Source organism: Danio rerio, chromosome 12 (genome assembly GCF_052040795.2).
Source record: "Danio rerio strain M-AB ecotype USA chromosome 12, GRCz13ab, whole genome shotgun sequence".
NCBI classification, from domain to species: Eukaryota; Metazoa; Chordata; class Actinopteri; order Cypriniformes; family Danionidae; genus Danio; species Danio rerio.
Genome location: NC_141032.1, coordinates 37,473,706 through 37,497,751, shown reverse-complemented (window position 1 = coordinate 37,497,751; position 24,046 = coordinate 37,473,706). Strand labels below are relative to the sequence as shown.

The window sequence follows — 24,046 nt, the reverse complement described above, 5'->3', positions numbered from 1 at the left end:
AACGCATTTTACAAACTCTCAGAGATATTTCCGTGGCTTGTGATCAGTAAGTCAGACGAGATAGATTTGACTTTTGTTGTGCAATTTCACAATTGTTATGCATTAAACTGGTCAGTTGTATTGGTCTATTAAATTGACATGTTAAAATCTTGACAGATGTCAAATTCACTTATATTGATCAGTAGATTTCTCACGTTTACAGTTTTTTTCAGGAGTCATAAGTATTATATGTACAGTTTTGGCACATCAATGTTTCTGTAATATGAGTTTAAATGAGCTTCATTACAGCTGTCTTTAAAAAGCTGGTGCTGTAATTCCCTTAGATCCAGTTTATTTCCATTTAAGGCATTTGAAAGAGTTTGTCATGAATGTGCTCAATGAAAAAAGCGTTTAACCTAAAAAAAAAGGTTTAAAAAAGAACTATACATAAAACTGCAGTAAAAATGAATAAATAAAAAAAATATGAGCAAATATTCCAAACACTCCAGAAGCAATCTTTATAAATCAGAGCATAAAGGGAAAATTTCTGTATAACAAGGCTGAAATAATATGCAGTACTGAATTTTCTCTATAAATATGAAGTATAAATCTGTATTAAGGATAACTGACATTGTATTCCAATCTAGCTCATCTTATACTTATGCTTGTTTTGCTATGATAAATAAAGATTATGCTTTATCACATCAGATGATACCTCATAAAAAATCTTCCAAGCGCTAAATCTTGTTCAGTTGTTCTATTATTCAGAAAGTGATAACCCAAAACTTCTTTAAAAGCTGCCGAAAAATGTTTCAACGGACACTAATGTTCTTAAGCGACATAAAAACGACTTGCAAATTTGCTAAAATTGAGTAAAGATATCAAAGGAATGAAAAATGAGGGAATAAACGAAGCAAACAAACAGGCAGGCTCCATTACCCTTCATTGACTGCGAGACTGAAGGTCCTTACAATGTCATCAGTGTAACGGAGCATCGTGGAAAGTCAGTTTTGCTCCATGAAGGTTCGTTGAACCCAAAGTGGTTCTAACACTAGCTTTTTTTTTTTTTAATCGACAGACATCCACCACCAAGCTTCAGGTCATGTTCAAAATACAACTCATGTAAGTGCTGAAGTTTTCAGATCATAACAGCAGTCTGTTCCAAAACCTAGTGAGCTGCCAACAGAGGAAGTATTTTAAGGCACATTTTAAATGGGAAAGCTCGTGTTGATTTATTTTGGCCAAAAGTCTGTATGTATGCATTTCAATTAAATGACAATGCACTCAGTTGTATTGATATGATAAAAAAATACGCACTTTATTTAAATTGTTGATGTCATTAGAGATGCACTGATAAGGAAATTATGGCCAGTATGATAACCGATTTATATACTGATAATTTCAAAAGATTTTTTTATCCTGATTACAAAAAAAAAGCAAATAAAACAACAGACACTGATTTTATTTGAACACCTTAACTACATAAAACAAGCAGACTGCATGGAAACATTTAGATCTCTCTTTTTCAAACATCATTTATTTACATTAAAGTAAATACATTTATTTTTTGCAGTTTGCATTATGCATGTCATATGAAAGGCACCAATGCATACATATGAAGTAAATAAACAAACAGAAATATGCAATTTATCAAGCTGTAATTTATCCACTTTAACAAATATAACAATAACCTTAAAATAAAGTGTTTATCGGCCAAAACCAATATGGTTGCCGATATATAATGTGAATGCCTACATGTTTTGTAGCATTTGTATATTCTATAGTAATGCTAATTAAAGTCTCAGAATGTTGGCACTGACACTACTTTTTGTTTATGACTATAATAATAATAATAACTTTAATGGTTTATCGGCAGATACCGATATGGCTGCCGATATATTCGCAATCCCCACGTTTTATAATATTTGGATATTTTGCCATGTGAGTGCTCTACACTGTAGCTAGTGGGTGGGGCCAAGAGCGAACAGGATGAGGCTCGAGCTTGAGTGATAATGTGAAGCACCTGTGTTGGCCTCGAGTCCCAGGGAAGGCTCTGGATTATAAAAGGAGGAGATAGAGCAGTGGAAGACGAGAGAGGACCAGACCTGGACACTTTGTTTTACTTTTGCTTTCAATTTGGCAGCAGTCTCAATGAGGAGCTGCTGTCTGTTTGTTTTACATTTTCATTATAAAATTAAAAAAAAAAGTTTGTTGTTTCTCTGCCTCCTCCTTCTCGATGCCAAGGTGTCCATCTATTCTAAACTTGTTTCAATAAAAAAAGTGTCCAGGCCTGGTGCTCTCTCGTCTTCCATAACTGTCTCTCCTCCTTTTATAAGTAAGGGCTCCTCTGTGGGACTCGAGGTCGACACAGATTCTTCACACTATCACCCAAGCACCGGCCTCATCCCGTTCCACATCTCTCAGCCCTGTCCTGCCCTGTGTGCTACATACACTCTCAAAAATAAAGGTTATTGATTGGGATCGATGGTTCCACGAAGAACTTTTAATACCTATGGAACCTTTTATACCATAAAAGCTTCTTTAGATTAAGAAATTGTGCAGAGCTGGTAGTCTTCCAGGAACATGGTTGAGAAACACTGCTCTATAACATAAATTAGACAAATCCACAATGTAAATGTGACGAGTAATTTCAGCAGAAAATGAAATATACTTTGCTATCTATAAAGGCAGCTCGCTAGATTCTGAAACAGAGTGTAAATCTCTAAGTTTGGAATGTTATTATAAGCTTTCACAGGATGTTTAAACCTACTAAATCATTCAGAATGTTCTTTTGTTTTAACCATTGCTTCAGTGACCTCAAGAACATGCTAAAAAAAATGAGGCAAGTAAGCTGATGACACCTACAGTTTCAATGCATTTCTAGGTTTAGTGAGTAAACAAAGCCTGCGCAGTCTGACTGGCATGTGTTATACCTGATAACAGCAACACTGAAATCTCAAATGATGCTTTTTGTTGTTGTTTGGCAGGTTACAACTGACTAAAATCAGTTCTTGAGTGAGATGCAATGAAACAGACGGTGTAATCAGCAAACTGAAGAACAAAAAGTACAAACACGCACACACACACAGAGCATAGTTTGAACACTGGAGCTAAACTAACCTCGTTCTGCGGTCACTACCCTTTGGTAAGGATGGACGCGCATATCCTGCCTTCGTACTTTAGTAGTCACTGCACCTGCTCAGAGCGCAACATTGCCAACAAAACAAGAATTAACAGATTATTCATCAAAATACATTAACACTACACTTCACACGTAAAACGGTTTCACAAACAAGGCTTGTAAGACCAAATTTCAAGGCACAAGTGACCTTTTCTCCAGGGCCCATCATAGTGAAAACACATCATTGACCTTTTTCAGTAAATGTGGCATATTTCCATCAAAACAATTTATACAATGACCGCACAGTCCTTGTATTTCTCTCGATACAAAGGATCATTCACTACGGGCTATTTCATGGAGAAGGTTTTTCACAAGCATGTTATATTAGCAATAATACTGATCACTCTCTAAACATCTAAGATACAGTAGCGGGAAACAGAAGTAATACAAATATTACAAGCTAAACAAATATAGATTACTTTTCAAACAGAGGAATGTAATAAGGCTTAATTAGCAGGATTTATCTGAGAATATCCATTTTTAATCTATGAATAAGTCAAGACCAGTGTAAACATGAGTAGTAATGATCTTTAGTCTTTTGTTTCTTAGAATATCAGTTTTTTCCATTTGCTGTTTTGTCTTTTTTTTTTTTTTTTTGTTTGTCCCAAGGCAGCTGTAAAGCAAAGCATTTTTAACACTCGTATGGGCTGAAGACTGTGTTAAACCCCTGAGCTGTACTAGCCTTTTGTCGGGAAAGCCATACCTACAAGGACAAGACAGAACGCTGGAGTTAGTCTACTGGAGGATCTCGAAGCAAATTGTGTTATCTAAACTAGGCTGGGCGGTATACACACAGGAAGAAAAATCTAATAAAACCTAAAACCATGGGTTCAATGAACCAAAAATAGGCCACACTTTAGTTTGATTCTTACTATTTACTGGTGTAAATTGCATATTGGCCATTTATTATACTTCTAAAGCAAATATTAATGCCTAATTCTGCATGACCATATTAAAGATCCCTTATTCCTACCCAGTACCTACACTTACATGTAAATACCTTACTAATTATCAAAAGTAGCAAATTTGGTAAAAGTTTGTGTTAATAGTTAACAGTGAAAATGTATATATTTATATATATATATATATATATATATATATATATATATATATATATATATATATATATATATATATATATATATATATATATATATATATATTACAGTAAAATATTACATATATACAGTTGAAGTCAGAATTATTAGCCCCCTTGTTTATTTTTCCCCCAATTTCTGTTTAATGAAGATAATATTTTTTCAACGCATTTATAAACATAATAGTTTTAATAACTCATCTCTAATAACTGATTTATTTTATCTTTGCCATGATGACAGTAAATAATATTTTACTAGATATTTTTCAAGACATTTCTATACAGCTTAAAGTGACATTTAAAGGCTTAACTAGGTTATATAGGTTAACTTGGCAGGTAAGGGTAATTCGGCATGTTACTGTATTATGATGGTTTGTTCTGTTGAATATCGAGCTTGAATAAATCTAGCTTAAAGGGTCTAATAATTTTGACCTTAAAATAGTTTTTAAAAGATTTAAAACTGTTTTTATTCTAACCTAAATTAAACAAATAATAATTCTGACTTCAACTGTAAATATATATATAAATAATATTTATTTATTAGGGCTGCACAATAATTGAAAAATCTTACGTTGCGATATTTAGTTTTTCTGCAATATTTATTGTGATATGAATGTAATACTTTCACCGGATCACTTGAATAGCTCAATTTGGAAAGAACTCATAATATTATATTGACTGGGATGCTTTCGTAGGCCAGATAATCTGCATACATTTATTTCTATTTTTATTATATTTGCTTTATTTTACTTGTATTCTTTTTATTTAACTGTATTATTAATTGAATGATTGATTGTAAGCAAATAAAATTACATATTCTTTACTGTATATAAGTTAAGTTGTTTTCATATTTTTTATACACAAATTATTTAAAGGACTTGCCTTTAAATCAAACATGCACTCTTTCAGTTTATTAAGATTAAACTCCACAATCACTCACAATATGGTTCCTGGTCCGCTATAATTCCACTCAAACTTTTTGAGGGATAAATATACTAAAACTGAACTTGACATTGCAGATCATTTGATGTGACTATTGCGAATGATTATATTGCAATATCGATGCTAAAACAATATATTGTGCAGCCCTAATGAGTACGTGTATGTGAGTGTGTGTGTGTTTAGACACAAAATATATAAACAAGAAACATAACATGTCTATATCTACAACCATATATTATTATTCTCATTATTAGTGTTGTTGTTGTTGTTGTTATATTTGTTATTATTATTATTATTATTATTATTTAATAATTATTATTAATAAAAAAGGATTAAGCCAAAGGAAAATTTATAAATAAATGAATGAAATATCTATTTTTTAATATATTAAGTAAAAAACATATTACACAATAATATATGAACAAAACATAATAAATAAAAAAAATAAAATTTACATGAACTATTAACTCTTATATATGCAAAATCACTAGTATGTCATACCGCCCAGCTTGAACTCTAAACCCCATTAAATGCATCATCTGTACAAAATAGGTTTACATATACAACCAATGACCAAACGTCTTACCTAAAACACCACTGGAGTCAATAGGATATTCGAGAATGGAGGTTGCAGGGGCGAGGGCGTAGGGGTAATCATAGGGTGCATAGATGATGCCGGACTCTGGGGTCTGGGGCAGAAGGGTGGCGGTGGGGTGAGGTGTGCCCGTAGGCATGAGGGCAGACGTCTGGATCTGTCGGATGAGGGGCATGAGGGTGGGGGCGGTGGGGGCAGGGGTGCGCAGGGCCGCGTTGGGCATCACCGGTGTGGGGCCAGTCATAATGCGGGGAGCCTGTGCTGTGGCGGCCAGGGAGAAGGCTAAGGCTGCTAAACAGAAAAATAGAGACACAAAAGAGCAAATACAGAAAACATGTGAGGGGAATGGGTCAGTTTTATCTTTTCAAGTAGTAAACTGGTGTAGTAGTAAATATGGCAAGACTTTATTTTGATGGTCCCTATTGCACATTTTGTTAACTAAGCCCTGTTTACAATAATATGCTTTAGTTTTAAAACGCAGTTTTGCTATGGTTATGCCATCCGTCCTCACTACGCCAGAGTTGTGCCGAAAACAGAGCATTTTGAAAACGCTGAAGAGGCCATTTTCATTTGAAAATGCTGCTGCTCCATATTAGTGTGGATGGGGGAAAACGGAGACATCTGAAAACGGAGGCGGGGCTACAGACATTCGCCTATCTAATTGGGGCTGTTTCCTTAATATTAGGCAGCCTACACACAGTTCAGTCTTGCATCCATTCCTTGCAAGTTCAGACTGATATGTGAAACAAACTCCCGGGGACACGTCGGGTAAATCTTCAAAGGCAACGGTGTACTGTACAACCTCATTCACGTCATCCTGGCTACGCCGTTTCACTTTCTTAACTATAAAATGAAAACATGATTTAAGGAACTGCCTATTTACCTTTTGATATTAGCAACTTAGCAGACACCAAAATAGTTGAGGCATCGTGTAACTACATATTTATAAGACCATCATCTTCACTGTATGGATATTTATAAACAAAAAGGAGCCCTATAACATTACTGCCTCCTTTCATTTTCATTGAAAATACAAACCATCTATTTTGCTGAAAATCAGTTTTAATAATCAATAATGGCAATTATAAAAGTATACCTTACAACAAGCTTATACATTATAGGAAATAAATGCAAGCAATCAGTCAAATGTGCAGAATCAGTGTACGCGGTTACATTAATTATTATATTAACTTATCTTAGCGTTCAGCCAGGACACGTTACCTGAGAACAAGTAATAGATTCAAAAGACCAAAGTCGGGGATTATGTCGTTAGATATTGACAACAAGATGAATTAAATATTATGTTTAACAAATATAATGAGATTAGATCCATCGGTAAATCCATGTTGAACAGTCCGGTGTGCAGCTCTCATCTCGGTAGATATGCTGCAGTGCACATTAGAGTGTGAGTGTGTGAGTGTGTGTGTGTGTGTGTGTGTGTGGTCACGTGATGTGCTTTTCCAGCGATGTAGTGTGGACGGAGAGCTGTTCAGAAACGCTGGTGTGGACGCAGATCTTCTTAAAACTAAAATGTATTAGTGTAAACGGGGCCTAAGTAGACTGTCTGCTTAATATCTGTTGATCTGCTCCTTCAACAGACAGCTCCTTTAACTGAATATAAAAAACTTTGCAAGTTCATGTCAATATACCATAACCCCAACTTAAGAGTATACTTATAATCTAATGAGAATTAGTTGGCATGTAGATGCAATGTAACTTAAATTCAACAAATGCACTTAAGAAACCATCAAAATAAAATGATGCCGCAAATATTTTTATACAAGAGTTTACTTATTATATTATTTATTTTTGTACAAGAATTTATACAAGATGTGTGCTTTAATTCAATCACAGAGATGATGCTAACATAATTTTAAAATGCATACATTAGATATACTGTATGATATATACATTGTACTTTATATGCCTTTAAATACTACTGTATGCATGTATAAAAAAAATGTATGTTAGGTACAATATACAGTACATTGGGGCAAAGATGGCAGACAGCCAGAGAATATTCATGCAGCAGACAATATTCTTTTGCAAGTAACTACAAGTTTATTCTTGTCTTGTCTGGATCTTTGGGGTTAACTTGGGATTGGAGTTTGGCATGTTAATATAACATTCTTATATAGTCCTCTGTTGGTCATATAATAACTTTCCATATTGGTTATTTTATGGTCACATGAGAACAATACAAAGAGGACATTCGGGATGTTATTATACCATTCCCATATAGTCCTCTGTTATATAATAACATTGTCTATTGGTTATTTAATGGACACATGCGATCATTACAAAAAGGACATTTGGGATGTTAATTAAATGATCTTATTATGACTTTCTAAACAGATGTATGTAACACATAACAGGTATATTTATGCTGATTTTGGCAATGGATGTAAAAGTGATTCAATATCAGTGTAAAAATGTAATTATCAGCGTGTTTTATTAAGTCTGGTAGGAAGAATTAGGAAGAATTAAAGCAGACCTATTATGTCTCTTTTTACAAGATGTGAAATAATGAGCGTGTATGTGAAGTTTCAGCTCAAAATACACCACAAATGATGCTTTATAACTCATTGAAACTGAGCCTTTAAAGCTTTGATCCAAATTGTGATGTTTTGGTGACTGTTGCTTTAAATTCAAATGAGATTGTGCTCTAAGCTCTCTTTTGAGTTGTACATCCTAAAACTCAATATTTATAATGCCTCTTAGTCTCTGACATATAGGAGTCCAATCCCACAGCTCTATCTTCTTATCTTCGGCAGGTATGGCGTGAAATTGCGCATACATGTGTGAAAACTCTAATGGCGGACAGCTGGTTCTCACTCAGGGCTGTCTATACTAAATGAAGAAGAGATCATAACTAATGGGTGGGACTTTCCAGCTTCAGATAACAAAAGGAGAAAGTCACAGTGTTTCTGCAGACTGTATTTATGGAGTGTGATTATAACTTATGTAATGTATTCACTGGCTAGATCAGGGATGTCAAACTTAATTCCTGGAGGGCCGCAGCCCTGCACAGTTTAGTTCCAACCCTAATTAAACACACCTGATCAAACTAATTGAATCCTTCAGGCTTGTTTGAAACCTACAGGTAAGTGTGTTGGAGCAGGGTTGGAACTAAACTCTACAGGGCTGTGGCCCTCCAGGAATTGAGTTTGACATCTTTGGGCTAGATTCACATGCTGTTGCCACACAACTGTGTTTAAAGCCTTTATAAAACAGATTTTTACATAATAGGTCCCCTTCTGAAAAGAAGGCTTTTAAGACAAATAATGTCTTAAAGTGTCTTAAAGAAACTTTTAAGACAAATAGTGAGTATCTAGAGAGAAAGGAAACTGGACAGATGAACATGTCGATGTTTGATGATGTCATTCTTACGTGACTTGATATTGGCGTCTCTGTATGTCCCGTTAAGTATTGCGAGCTCCATTAGCTGCATTTTCTTCAAGCTGTCTTCACCTTCCGCCTGCACACACACAAACACACACACATACACAGAAAAAAACTGTTAAGAATAATTTACTGCTGTTTATCAGACTTAAAAGCTGTACACTTTTTCTGTGCTAAAATGTTTGAGAAGACGATAGTGAAGTGTGGCAGGGAAGCTAACGTTTCACACTTGCTAACAGCTAGCAGATGATTTACTCTGCCACTGTTAAAACAAGCCAGGCCCAAAGAGCAGGAGGTTAAAGAAACAGATTGCATTACTCTCAGCAGAGCACAGGATCAACGCCTCTCTGCGCTCTCCAGTTTCTCATCCTACAAGTGGCTTCTCTTACTGGACAGTTCACTTCCTCTATAGCAGACACTTTATTTAATTATTAGTCAATTAAAAGGATTTTCTTCTCAAAACATTTGGATATATATTTATGAGGTAGATTAATCTTAGTGTCATTTTTATGTTATGGGATTTTAGGAATTAAAAAATAAAGATACATATATATACATTTACACACACACACACACACACACACACACACACACACACACACACACACACACACACACACACACACACACACACATATATATATATACACACACACACACCCATATATACATATATATACATATATAAACACACACACACACACACACACACACACACACACATATATACACACACACACACACACACACACACACACCCATATATACATATATATACATATATAAACACACACACACACACACACACACACACACATATATATATATATATATATATATACATACATATATACATATATATATATACATATATATATATATACATATATATATACATATATATATATATACACACACACACACACACACACACACACACACACACACACACACACACACACACCCATTTATACATATATATATACATATATAAACACACACACACACACACACACACACACACACATACACACACACACACACACACACACACACACACACACACACACACACACACACACACACACACACACACACACACACATATATATATATAACCGAAACATAGTAAGATGATGTACAAAATGCATTATTGTCAAACACATTTGAACAAAAGCTTTAAGTCACAATTTTTTCAGCAAACAAATGTGTGTGTAAATGTGTTTTACATTTTGTATCTCTAATCTTTATCCAGAAGAAGACACCATGGAGAGAGAATGTTTCATAAGTCCAAACAAATACGTTTGTGGAGCTCTAAGATTTATCTGTGGATCTCATTGTATTTATTTGTGAATATACTTGGTGTTTGTCAATCTCTTTACATTTATTTGTGGATCGTATTATATTTGTTTGGAATTATGAAACAATTCTCTCTCCATACTGATCTATCAACAATGAAAGTATAACAATTCAAGGTCAAAAAATGAGACAAGATCATTACAGTCTGATATTTCACCAAGCTCCAGTAAAGTTTGAGTTTAGTGCTGGTCAGGGAGGGGCTCAGCAGACAGACCACAGAATAATATCAACTATGTCAGCAAGCAGAGAAGCGAAAGAAAAGAGGGGCTTTACAAAGTGGGATCAGTGTATGTGTGTGAAAGTGTGCACCACACTCTTCTCTTTGCTTGCTTTGCGGAGATCTGCTAGCCAAATGACCGAAACTAGTGAATACCAGCCACTAGTCACACTGTGTGTTTGGAAAATACTTAGAAAATTGCTTTGATGACAGAAGGAAGGAATTATTCCAGTGGATTCCATTTCCCACCAATAGAAAGTAGTAAAAGAGAACAAGTTGAACTCAAACCTGTTGAAAAGGCTGTTTCTTCTTTTCCGATTTGGTTATTACAAGATGAATGGTTTAGATTTAAAAAGCATTAGACAAATGTATATATCAGCTGCCAAAGCTTTAGTTTAGTCACCATCAAATTCCGAAAATGAGCCAAATGTGCCTAGAGAGTGATATGTTGCTATGGGGATTCTTTTATGTCGTGATATTTAATTGCAGAAACACCTCATCCTCCCAAGTGAAAAAATGAAAGACTATAGATTCCAGTCTCTGAAGAGGAAGAAAGAGATTTTGGGGCTTCTGCTGGAAAACTAACACAACAGATTTTCCACACAAGCAGCAAATAATTCAATATGTTTAGAAAATGAAAATACTTTGGTGTTATTGCTTTGTTCTTTTGAATTAAGTATGAATGTTGCCAGTTTATCCAGTGTGTGGGATGAAAAACCAAACTGAGACCACTAAAACGATGGGTCTTTGTCCATACAGAAAAAATAACTTTGGTGTAATTTGACCAGAATATGTCCTAAGATTTCTAAACTGAGCAAAATGAATACATTCTATCATGAAATCGACAGAATGACCAAAGTATAATGTGTTTGTAATGATACACAATTATTCATTCATTCATTTTCTTTTCGGCTCAGTCCCTTTATTAATCCGGGGTCGCCATACCGGAATGAACCGCCAACTTATCAAGCAAGTTTTTACGCAGCGGATGCCCTTCCAGCCGCAACCCATCTCTGGGAAATATCCACACACACTTATACACTACGGACAATTTAGCTTACCCAATTCACCTGTACCACATATCTTTGGACTGAGGGGGAAACCGGAGCACCCGGAGGAAACCCACGCAAACACAGGGAGAACATGCAAACTCCACACAGAAAAGCCAACTGACTCAGCCGAGGCTCGAACCAGCAACCTTCTTGCTGTGAGGCGACAACACTACCTACTGCACCACTGCGTCGCCCACATAATTATTCACTTTTATTTTTAAAAACACCTTTCCAGATTATATGGGTAAATTCAAGGCAAGAAGAAAGATTTTTAAGATTCATTTTTCTAAAAACTTTAGGACTAAATTTTGATTTACATGATTAACAAGTCAAGTGCTATTTTCGGTTTTCGCCTGGATTTTGCCTATCAGAATTAAAAAGCTTCCCAAATCCACATGCAGAGGTGTAAATGCAAAAGTTTGGTCTCATTAAAAAAAAAACCTTTTGACTTTTCACAAAACACTGTTGAAAGTGATTAAAATTATGATATATGTTGTTTATGTTGTCTGTTTTATAATAAACGCGAGGCACTTTCTTTTTGTAAACTCACATTTGAAAGTGTATCTTTTAGGTTCTGTGTGGCATAGGTTGCTGTAATTGATTTTGGTGGTTCCTGCACATGTCAGTAATCATAGGAAAAAAGAAACATGTCTCCATCATAATTTATGCCAAAGTTAATCTATTCCAACTGATGAGAGAACGGAATCGGTATTGGGCCAGTACGGACCTTTAAAATGTAAAACATGTGGAAGTAAATAACGTCACCAACCCGGTACCAGGTCCCAGGTCCCAGAGTTTAGGAGTTTAAAAACCTCTTCGAACAGAACAAAACAATATCCTTACAAAGAGATAAGTAATATATCATAACATAACAACAACTTTTTGTTATTTTGAATCATTTGGTCTTTAAAACAATGTAAATGCAAAGATACAAGAATAAAGTTAATTTTAAGACCATTAAGATGTAAATTTAAGACCTATATCACAATATCAAAAACATGCATGCACAAAGAGAAAATGCAAAATCAAAAAATTATTGGTAAAATAAATTTATTCAAATTGAACAGTACCATTGAACTACAGAAAAAACAAACATACAAACAAACATCTAAGCTGATTTATACTTTTGCCTGGCAACGCATCACACACATCATGAAACAGACGAGGCTTTTATAATTAACGCGTTCGCCATTGAAATATTATTTTAAATGACAGGGGGCGGTCAAAAGAAACAGACAGTAAAATCAGACAGATAAACAGAGAAGTAGAAAGTTTCCGGAATCTAGATCATATCATTAATATCATTGAAGATTCTTAAACTTATTATTTTTTTTATTATTTTTATAATTTATTATAATGATTTTTAAGATTTTTATTACCATAATTTGTTACCTAATTTTAGTTTGTAACTTGTAAATTGTTTTAAATTCAAAATTGTACAATATACATCAGTGTAAAACCTATGAATGGTGGAAAAACCTATTCTATAATATTAAAAAAAGACCCAGGTCTCCACTTTTGCATAGCCTCTTTTTTTTTTTTTACTTATCCCTCAGGTTTTTCCAAACTTTTACAAAAACTTTCCTCCTTTCCCACTGCTGTTGCAATTTCTAGCCAGGAAATATTGGTCATCTGGTTATCCTTATGATCACGCATGGATGGATCATAAAGATTACTGTACAGTCGTACCTGTTTTAGACAAAATCTCTTCAAAGTGTTTCATATTCAACTCAAATCAAACGCGGTACCACACGAACTGTTCACCCGAGTCACAAAAAATTCTGTGAGCTCCGCAAGTCAAAATCATATTGTGCGCACCCAAAGCAAACCTCCGCAAACACATTGATGACGTCACATGCGCCATGCACACTGAGTTCAATAACAGAAAGCTGATTGGCTATTGCAAGTTGGTCTCATTTGTAGTTGTAATACCGCAGATTACAACTGGACTAGTAAAATAAAGAACTACAACACAACGAAAACCACGCAACAACAACAAAAAAAGAATGTAGTGTTACATGGCCATCAGAAAAATAAGACCTGTGCAAAAATATTTAAGACCTAGAACAGCAAATTCAAGACTTTTTAAGGTCTAAAATTTTTATTTTTAAATTTTAGACTTTTTTTTTTGTTTTTTTTTTCTTGATCCAGACCAAACAAAGCAAATAGAACATTTCTATAGTGAACACACCCACAGTAACATTGACTTAACTGACTTGAAAACAGATCAGAATTTAAAATAAATATTGGTTCTGACTCCTTTTTTATTAAAAAATGCAATTTCACACGACTGAACAAGTAGGCAATGAAAAAGAAAAAAAGGCTGAATACTCCTCCCCGGGATGGTTTGATTCAGACAAACACAAACACAGTGGGTTTACCTTTAAGACGAGAGTTTCCTGAAGTAAACAGCGCTAAACTTTATAAAGAGCTTATTTCCCATTCAGGATTCCATCGCAGAGAAAGGGCACAACTGTCAATCAAGGATCAGTGCTTCCCCAACAGGGTTTCCATGGCAGCGACACAGGGAGTCCAGAAGCGGAGAGGGGATTACAATCCACAATTACACCAAATTCCTCAACTCCATTCTCTCATAATTCTATTCTGCTTTCTGCATTAAACAGCTTTGGTTTAGTTATTTTTGTTGAGCACTTTAAAGTTAAAGCGAAAGGTTACCAAATAATGAAAATTGAGTAATTATGTACCTGATGTTGTTACAAAAAATATAGCCTTATTGTTTTCAGACCACCAAAAGAAAAATAATAAAAGAAAACTCCCCCTTTAAAAAAATAGGCACATTTTGCAACAGGTTTTGCCAATTTTTAACAATTCAGCAGATCTACAGGTTTGTAGATTTTCAGTGCTGCTTTTAAAGAGTAGGTGGCATAACCTGCCATATTAGCATTTTCAAAAATGATACACAAAACTAAGTCATAGTCAGGATTTCTTTCAATAATGTATTAAACCTTAGTTAGTGTCCCTTTTTTAATGCTTAATTGCCGGTCACTCTTCAAAGAAATGGATTTGTTTTATTTTTAGGTTAACTATCCCATTAACAAAAGACAACATGTGCACTATTATCATAGCTTCATATTTAAAATACTTGAATTTATATTTTCTGTTTTTCTTTATACATTTTAGGGATTGTAATTTACTGCAGTGTACTGTAATTCTAGTATTTAAACAGAAACATTTTCCATTGCATTTTCATTTAGTTCAGTGTTCCTAGGTCACGCAAGAGTAAAATAATAAAAAGAAGAAAAAAAAACACCAATACCAACCAACCTATTTGTATACATAATTTATACAACATATACATTACGGAAACAGAGCTGGACTATATTACTTCCAGAAGTAACGAATGACTTCTCTGCTTGGAGGGAAAAAAATAGGAAGAAAAGGATAAGGTAGGTTTGGGTGGTTTCAAGAAACAAACTGTATTACAGCAAATATGGGTCAATTTTGAACTTTGATTTCAACTTGAAATATTACACTTTAGATTAATATAATAAAAACTAGACTGTACTTTGAATTTTACACTAGATAACTGATGTAAGAATATTGCTATATTTCCATATCTGGCTTCACAGCTACAATATAATAAAAAGGTATGAAAATCACAGTGAAAAACATCACAGAAAAAGAATATTTCTCTCAAATCTCTTTAGGCTTTTACAATGGCACTTCCTTCTAACCCGCTGTCACTTCCTTCAGACCCAAAGGTTAATTGGCATTCAGCTCTGCGTCCCAGTGCAATGCAAGAGACTTCCGCTGCTCCCTGCGGGGATCTTTTGAGTCTTGACCCTTCAGTCCTGAGCTCCTCATTAATTTATAAGCAAAGGTAATTAAGCCTATTAAAAACTGCCCACGGTGCTCACCTTTGCACATCTGGTGTCATGCGTGCTCCAAACCTATTCTCATGGAGGAAAGCAACTCTGCACACATTTACCTGTCTGAGGATGCAGAGCAAGTAGCGGGGATACAGAAGACCTGCTGAGCGCAGCTTTTTCGATTAAACCTGTTCTCCTTGGAGTAAATACATTTATCAGTGCCTAAACAGCATTTCCAGGAGTCGTGTTTGTTGAGGCGAATCAATGTGATTTTGCCACTCTACACATTTCTTTTTGGAAACCTCGTCTCAATAAATACACATAAGGTCACGAGAACAGAGAGATAAATGACTCACGGCAGGGACTAGCAGTTTCTTGACCTCCTCGACGGCCCTCTTGAGTTTGATCTCAGCACGGTTCTGAGAATCTTCCACAGTGATGAGGACGTGCAGGTCTTCGTTCAGATGTTCCCAGTTGGGCTTTCCTCGGTTTTGTTCCTCCTGTTCAGAAAAAAAAATGGAAGAAATGTTTGAGAACGAGGACTGAGCTCTATTTAGAAATGAATGAAGGCATGCAAGTTCATTTATGTAACTGCATTAAACAAAACAGCTAAAATAACTAAACAAAAGACTGAATGATAAAGTGGTATTGATTGAAAGAAATGACAGAAGGATGTATACGGTATATAGAAATTTAAAACAGCAGAAATGTATAGGAAAGAAAACCAGGGAGGGAGAGGGAGACAGACAAAGAGACAGACAGAAGAAGAGATGGATAGATAAGCACAGAGACCAATATATAGATAGACAGACAAAGACAGAAAGAAAGAAAGAAAGAAAGAAAGAAAGAAAGAAAGAAAGAAAGAAAGAAAGAAAGAAAGAAAGAAAGAAAGAAAGAAAGAAAGAAAGAAAGAAAGAAAGAAAGATCCAAAAGAGAGGGGACAAAACGATAGCTAGACAGACAGACAGACAGACAAACAGACAGACAGACAGACAGACAGACAGACAGAAAGAAAGAAAGAACGATAAAATGATAGATGAATAGACAGACAGATAGAAATACAGACAGGAAGATAAAAAAAGATAGAATGATAGACAGAGGGCGGTTGGATGGAGAGATTGATGGATGAATGGAAAGAAAGATAAAATGAAGGACGGACAGACGGATGGATGGAAAGACAGACATAACGATAAAATAATAAAAAGACAGGCAAATAGGCAGAAAGGTAGAATGATAGACAGATGGCGGATGGATGGATGGATGGATGGATGGATGGATGGATGGATGGATGGATGGATGGATGGATGGATGGATGGATGGATGGATGGATGGATGGATGGAAAGATAAAATGACAGACGGACAGATGGACGGATGGACAAAGATAGAATGACAGGCAGACAGACAGACAGACAGACAGATAAATTGATAGATGGATAAAAAAGGCAGATATAGACAGATAAAATAATACAGAAGGATGGATAGATGGATGGATTGAAAGATAAACAGACAGACAGACAGATAAAATAATAAACGGACGGACGGATGGATGGACGGACAGACGGATGGAAAGATATAACAGACATACGGACAGACAGACAGACAGAACGACAGACAAACAGACAGACAGATAGATGACGGACGGACGGACGGACGGACAGACAGACGGACGGCAGATAGACAGATTGATAGATAGACAGATTGATAGATAGATAGATAGATAGATAGATAGATAGATAGATAGATAGATAGATAGATAGATAGATAGATAGATAGATAGATAGATAGATAGATAGATAGATAGATAGAGATTTTAACTCTTCTAGTTGCAACACTTCTACTAAGAAACACAAAAAAGCATTGGAGGAGTTTCTGAGCCTACACAGGATTTTAAAAAGACAAAAAGGCTAAAAATAAAAGACACGGACAGTCAGAGAGGAGACAGGAAATCATACTGAGAAAGGGGTTTGGGTGGGATTGGGAAATGATTTGTGTCGCCTGCATAAGCACCGCTGGAAGACGTGTCGCTGCATGTGCTCAAACCCACCAGGCCACATTTCTAACAAGACGTGCTTCAAAAGTATTTTCCAGTAGCACTTTTAAAACTTTGAGCATACACACCACTTCCTGTGATTATGCTAAGCTTTCATTTCCATGGAGACTTTCCCAGACTCTTATTCCAACTGTGAGAGTTACACATGGACGTAACATAAAACATCAACATTCAACATGGACGGAGACAAGTTACCGACAGTTTTTCTCCGGGTTCAGACCGCCAACAGCATTGCCAACCGGCTGCCATAGAAACAGGGTGTTCAGGCCCAAGCATTGAGCCTTATTGAATGCATTGTCTCCAGCTGGGGTTTTCATCACAGCGGGGCTTATGTTTACGACGCAGAGCTCAGGCCTACAGAACAATCAATTACTGTGAACTCGCTCGCTGCTCTCTGAGGTTCCCACTTCAAGCAATCACAGACATCACCTCGACCTCAAGGGTAAAGTTTGAACGAGAGAAACAAAGACATAGACGGCCTGGCCACATCCTTGACCGAGGGACGCCAGTCTCAGATTACAGTTGGTGGCATTGTATTTGCTAATAAGTGGCTGCCAAAATCTCAAAATAGAGTAATTAGATGATCAAATATGTGCATCCGATAAGGCTGCAGTCTTGCTGGTTATGGGCTAATAATAACTGTGATTTTGATTTTTGACAAAGTCTAAGCAGCAGCACAATGCATAGAGGTCTACTTCTGGCCTACTCTTGGTGGTAGGTAGTTTTGTGCACAACACAGCAATGTGCAATAAAAAGTTGCACTTAAGTACAACAGCTATAGATCAACAGCGAACGTTAAAGGCCAATATTACACATGCTATAAATTACAGAAAGTTCACAATAACGGGGCTTTAGCAAGCTTGCTTAGATGTTCACTACCTGACAAAAGTCTTGCCTCTCCAAGTTTTAGCAACAACAAATAATAACTTGACTTCTAGTTGATCATTTGGAATCAGACATGGCTTATATGAAAGGTAAAGGCCTCTAGGTTACACTTAATTTACCAAAATAAAACATGATCATGCCTTGATTTTTAATTATTTAATTAAGACAGTAAGATCTAAACTTTGCTTAGACAAAAATCATCTACAGTACAGTACATAAACTCATGGTGCAGTGGAAAACTAATGAATATTGTGTATGACTCACATGTGCTTAAAGGATTGCATTCATACATCTCTGCAATGACTCAAATAACTTATTACAGTTTTTCTCAGTCGCTTTGGTGCATTTCTCACAACACTATTTACATTTGCCCAACAGTTAATGCATTTCTCAAAACAATTAGTCATTTGTGCACATCCTAGTAGCAGTTTCTCATTCCTTCCAACAAATTGCAGATGCTTTTGGACATGCATCAATTGCTTTCCTACAACTCTCTGCTGTTTATAACATTATCATTTGCATATGTCATGTGAGTCAAAATTAACTAAACTTGTAAATGCTGAATAGTCATTCCATATAAAACTAACAGTCCTCATTTCATTAATTGAGTCATTACATACAAAGATGTTGAACTAGTTGTCAAAATCTGTCTAGCAAATTTTATTTAAAAAAAAAAATACAATTTTTATTTTCCTGAAACTGTCTTCTAAATTGAACAATGTCATGAATAATTTACAGCCCTGTGTATGTTGTAGGTTCAGTTCTAATATGTACTGCAATATTTTTGACAGTTGTGCACAGCTCTACCTAAAGTTTGTTTGTTGTAAAAAGGGTGTATTTATTCTTCTGCACAATGCTGTGAATAAATTAGAATTGCAAAGAGAAAATGCAGTAAAGATGTGAAACAAACATAATCTGTCTTGCACTCAGATACCTCACTAAATGCAGTGATGTCTAACATATATAGTATATAGTATATAGTGCTGGATGGATGGATGGATGGATGGATGGATGGATGGATGGATGGATGGATGGAGGGAGGGATGGATGGAGGGATGGATGGATGGATGGATGGATGGATGGATGGATGGATGGATGGATAGAACGATAGACAGACAGACAGATAGACAGACTGACAGATAGACAGACTGACAGATAGACAGATAGATAGATGGATAGAACGAGATAGATAGATAGATAGATAGATAGATAGATAGATAGATAGATAGATAGATGGATAGATAGATAGATAGATAGATAGATAGATAGATAGATAGATAGATAGATAGATAGATAGATAGATAGATAGATAGATAGATAGATAGATAGATAGATAGATAGATAGATAGATAGATAGATAGATAGATAGAACGATAGAACGACAGACAGACAGACAGACAGACAGACAGACAGACAGACAGACAGACAGACAGACAGACAGACAGACAGACAGACAGATAGACAGATAGATAGATAGATAGATAGATAGATAGATAGATAGATAGATAGATAGATAGATAGATAGATAGAACGATAGAACGATAGAACGATAGAACGACAGACAGACAGACAGACAGACAGACAGACAGACAGACAGACAGACAGACAGACAGACAGACAGACAGACAGACAGACAGACAGACAGATAGATAGATAGATAGATAGATAGATAGATAGATAGATAGATAGATAGATAGATAGATAGATAGATAGATAGATAGATAGATCTAATGCTTTAATTATGGCAAACACCTTTCCCAGTTTATCAGAATAACCTTACTGTGCATTCATTTCAGGAAATGTGACAGTAAATCTAATTTAGTGAAAGAGAACAGATGCAGATGGCTTCTCCATTTGACTCCTGACTTGTTTGCCCCTGGCTGTAAATTTCCTTATTTTTCTCCCGTCCTCGATTGCCATCATTTTTCATGACATTTATGCAGACATTTCTCTCTGCTGTCAAAGTAGCTTCAGCGAAACAGAAAATAACTCTGCAGAACACCACAGGCCTTGATGCCTTCACAATCCAACATTCGTTTTTAGCGCAATACTCAAAACACTTTTCACAGATTTAATTTTGACATGCTATTACGACAACAGCTTTCCGCACAACCCTACTGGCGGCTGTCAGAAAACAATTATGTCAAACTTGAGGAAACAGCTGAGGTTTTTATATTCTGCTCTGCACTTCCTAGATGTGCAACACCTCGTCTGGCTAAGAATGCTGAGCCACCAGTCTGCTTTACAGTTTCCACCAACAAAACAGCCTCTGATGTGTTAGACATAGGTTGTGCAATCCACCAAGTGTGGTGCTTTACCCAAAGCATCTCAGCTTATTGTGTTCCATTAATTCCCCATTAATCTGAATCTCATCAATGGCTCAAACACAATATTTCACTATATGCTATTATTGTTTTATCTGCACATTTGTGTAGGCAGTGGAAGAAGTTACACTGCGTAGAATAAACTCAGATGGAATAGATTCAAAAGTCTGAAAGGGAAAATAACATGTAGTTTTTGGGTGATTTTTATTATGCAAAAAGGAGATGAGTTGATGATCTGACTTGGTGTGTGGGAGTAAGAAACAGATCTGACTTTAAGACTGTATAATGTAGCAAACAGAATTACATACACAATCTTTGAAATGCACAGATGTCATTAAAACACAAGATTTATCAGCATTATCTTTTTTGCTCCTGTTATTTGTTGGTTTAAAGGGCTGTATTTTTGTAGCATGCCTAAATTGCACTCTAAAAATCTAAAAACTTTGGCTAAATTGAATGGGATAAACCACTGCATGAAAGTGAAAAAGTATTCCTTGAGCTTGAAAAACAGAGCATTCTCCTTTCTCTAATAACACTCATTTTCATTTTAATGCGGGCCATTTTTCCTCTGTGTCAGGCAGCCTTGGAGGCAGACAGATCTTCTGCCTCTCTGCTACAATTGGGAAGGCCATGCAGACTCGGGCTGGAATTCCATTAAAGTGGAATTGCCTGGATTTTGTCTCCTTCCATTTGGCATCTATTAGTTATGCAATGGCACAAAGGTAGTATATGGACTTCTGCATCGAAGAATATGCAGCAAGACTGAGGGCACAAGCTCTTACCATTTAAGTGAGAGAGAGAGAGAGAGAGAGAGAGAGAGAGAGAGAGAGAGAGAGAGAGAGAGAGAGAGAGCAAGAATAGATATATGGACGAGGAAATGGACAAATACATTTTAAATAGCAAAAGAAAACAAAAGTTAAAAAGGCAGAGAGATATAAAGACAAAAGAAAACTGATAAGACAGTGCATACAATGAAAGAAAGAGGGAGAGTAAGAAAAAGGGAGAGAGAAACAGAGAGAGAGAGGAAGAGAAAGAAAAAGAGAAAAAGGGAAAAAGAAAGAAAGAACAAAAGAATGAACAAACGAAAGAAAGAACAAAAGAATGAACAAACGAAAGAAAGAAAGAACAAAAGAATGAACAACCGAAAGAAAGAAAGAACAAAAGAATGAACGAACGAAAGAAAGAACAAAAGAATGAACAAAAGAATGAACAAACAAAAGAAAGAAAGAACAAAAGAATGAACAAACTAAAGAAAGAAAGAACAAAAGAATGAACAAAAGAATGAACAAACAAAAGAAAGAACAAAAGAATGAACAAACGAAAGAAAGAAGGAACAAAAGAATGAACGAACGAAAGAAAGAAAGAACAAATGAATAAAGAGGCAAAAGAAAGAACAAACAAACAAAATTAAATGAAAGAAAAATACAAAGTTAAAAGAATGAACAAACAAGCAAAAGAAAGAAAGAAAGAAAGAAAGAAAGAAAGAAAGAAAGAAAGAAAGAAAGAAAAGAACAAATAAAAGAAAAATGAACAGGCAAAAGAAGAAAAGAAAAAAACTAAAAGAACAAACGAAAAGAAAGAAGAAAGAACGAGCGAGCAAGCGAGCGGACAAAAGAAAGAACGAGCGAAAGAACAAAAGAACAAACATAAGGAATAACAAGCGAGCAAACGAAAAAGGAAAGGAGAAAGAGAAAAACGAATGAATGAACAAACAAAACAAAGAACGAATGAATGTATGAATGAAAAAGAACGAACGAGTGAGCGAATGAATGAGTGAATGAACGAACAAACAAACATGAACGAACGAACAAACGAACAAAAGAAAGAAAGAACGAATAAATGAACAAATGAAAGAATGAAAAAGCGAGCGAGCAAATGAATGAGCGAACAAACAAACAAAAGAAAGAAAGAAAGAAAGAAAGAATGAACAAACGAACAAAGAAAGAAAGAAAAAAAGAAAGTAAAAACAATGAACAAACGAAAAAATAAAGAAAGAAAAAATAATTAATGAATAAAAGAATGAAAGAATGAAAGAATTAAAGAACGAACACAAGAAAGAAAGAGTGAATGAGCAAAAAACGAATGAACAAAAGATAGAAAAAGAAAAAAAAAGAAAAAAATACAATGAAAAAAGAAAGAAAGAAAGAAAGAAAGAAAGAAAGAAATTAAAATAAAAAACAAAGGAGAGCAGTAACCAAAACTGTAAACGACAAAAGAAAATGTACAGTAAAAAGAGGTGAAAAAGAAAAAGAAGCAAACAAAAAAGGAAAACAGAAAAAAAGATGTCACCTTCTTCTTGTCTCTCATAGAGCCCTTCCCTCGCACCATGATTTTGCAGCCCGTCTCAGCCTCCAGTTGCTTTGCTGTCAGGCCCCGGGGCCCCAGGATTCTCCCCACAAAATTGAACTGTGAAGAAACATCAAACAACAGAGAAAACAAGTGAGTGCTTTCAGTGAAAAACATCTGCGCTTCACACGTCTGGTATGAACATTCCTATGCTGAAGATCTTGAATGCATCTCAGAACATTTGAGCCGCACTCTCAACAATGATACACTTTAATCAATGTTTACATTTTATATGCATTAGTTCGATAACAATTTAGGCTCACACAGTTGATGTTATTGTATTTACTACACTGTAAAAATGGAGGGTTCCACACAATTCATTCATGTTAACCCAACAGAAATCGATTAAGTTAACTTTTTGTTTTTACAAATTTAAGTTGATTGAACATAAAACTATTATGTTGTCCCAATACAAACCTCCAGACTTGTGTTGTTTTAGCTCATTTTAAATAATTTGTTTGAACAAGCATATAATTTTTGAATGTAATATGAACTAAGAATATTGGGTCTCATTAATTTATAATTTTATAAGTTTACATATTTTTTATATTTATACACAAATTTAAACTTCTCACAAAAACATTCAGCCTAATTCACTATGCATGCGTACTACAGTTTGGATTCTCTGGGTCGGGCCAACATTTCCAGGCCATGATCAAGCATTTGTGTGTGTTTTTTAGTCATTACCTAATTAGCCTAATTGAGTGGAAAGCTAAGCCATAATTAGAAATATTATTAGAATATTTTAGCAAACTCGGCCTAAGCAACACATGTGTGGGCCTACAAA

The 24,046-nt window shown here is 35.3% G+C and overlaps 1 protein-coding gene across 13 annotated transcripts in view; it reads right to left on the bottom strand.

The window, feature by feature from the left end:
• qki2 (QKI, KH domain containing, RNA binding 2) overlaps window positions 1–24,046 on the bottom strand; it is a 74,679-nt gene that overhangs the window by 7,277 nt on the left and 43,356 nt on the right. For 3 of the 13 annotated variants that reach the window (XR_015503337.1, XR_015503338.1, XM_087274775.1), the window contains exons 3-7: window positions 23,203–23,319; window positions 16,010–16,153; window positions 9,184–9,271; window positions 5,785–6,084; window positions 3,100–3,174 (exon numbers count right to left, since the gene is read on the bottom strand). Coding sequence is in view for 6 of the 13 variants with exons in the window: in XM_087274775.1 (XP_087130901.1) it covers window positions 3,100–3,174; window positions 5,785–6,084; window positions 9,184–9,271; window positions 16,010–16,153; window positions 23,203–23,319 (724 nt within the window). In the remaining 7 variants the exon portion in view is untranslated. Of the gene's footprint in view, window positions 1–2,114; window positions 3,864–5,784; window positions 6,085–7,595; window positions 8,817–8,965; window positions 9,272–16,009; window positions 16,154–23,202; window positions 23,320–24,046 lie in introns of those variants that run through there. The other 10 variants (XR_015503339.1, XR_015503340.1, XM_087274776.1 and 7 more) reach the window with 8 other exon arrangements.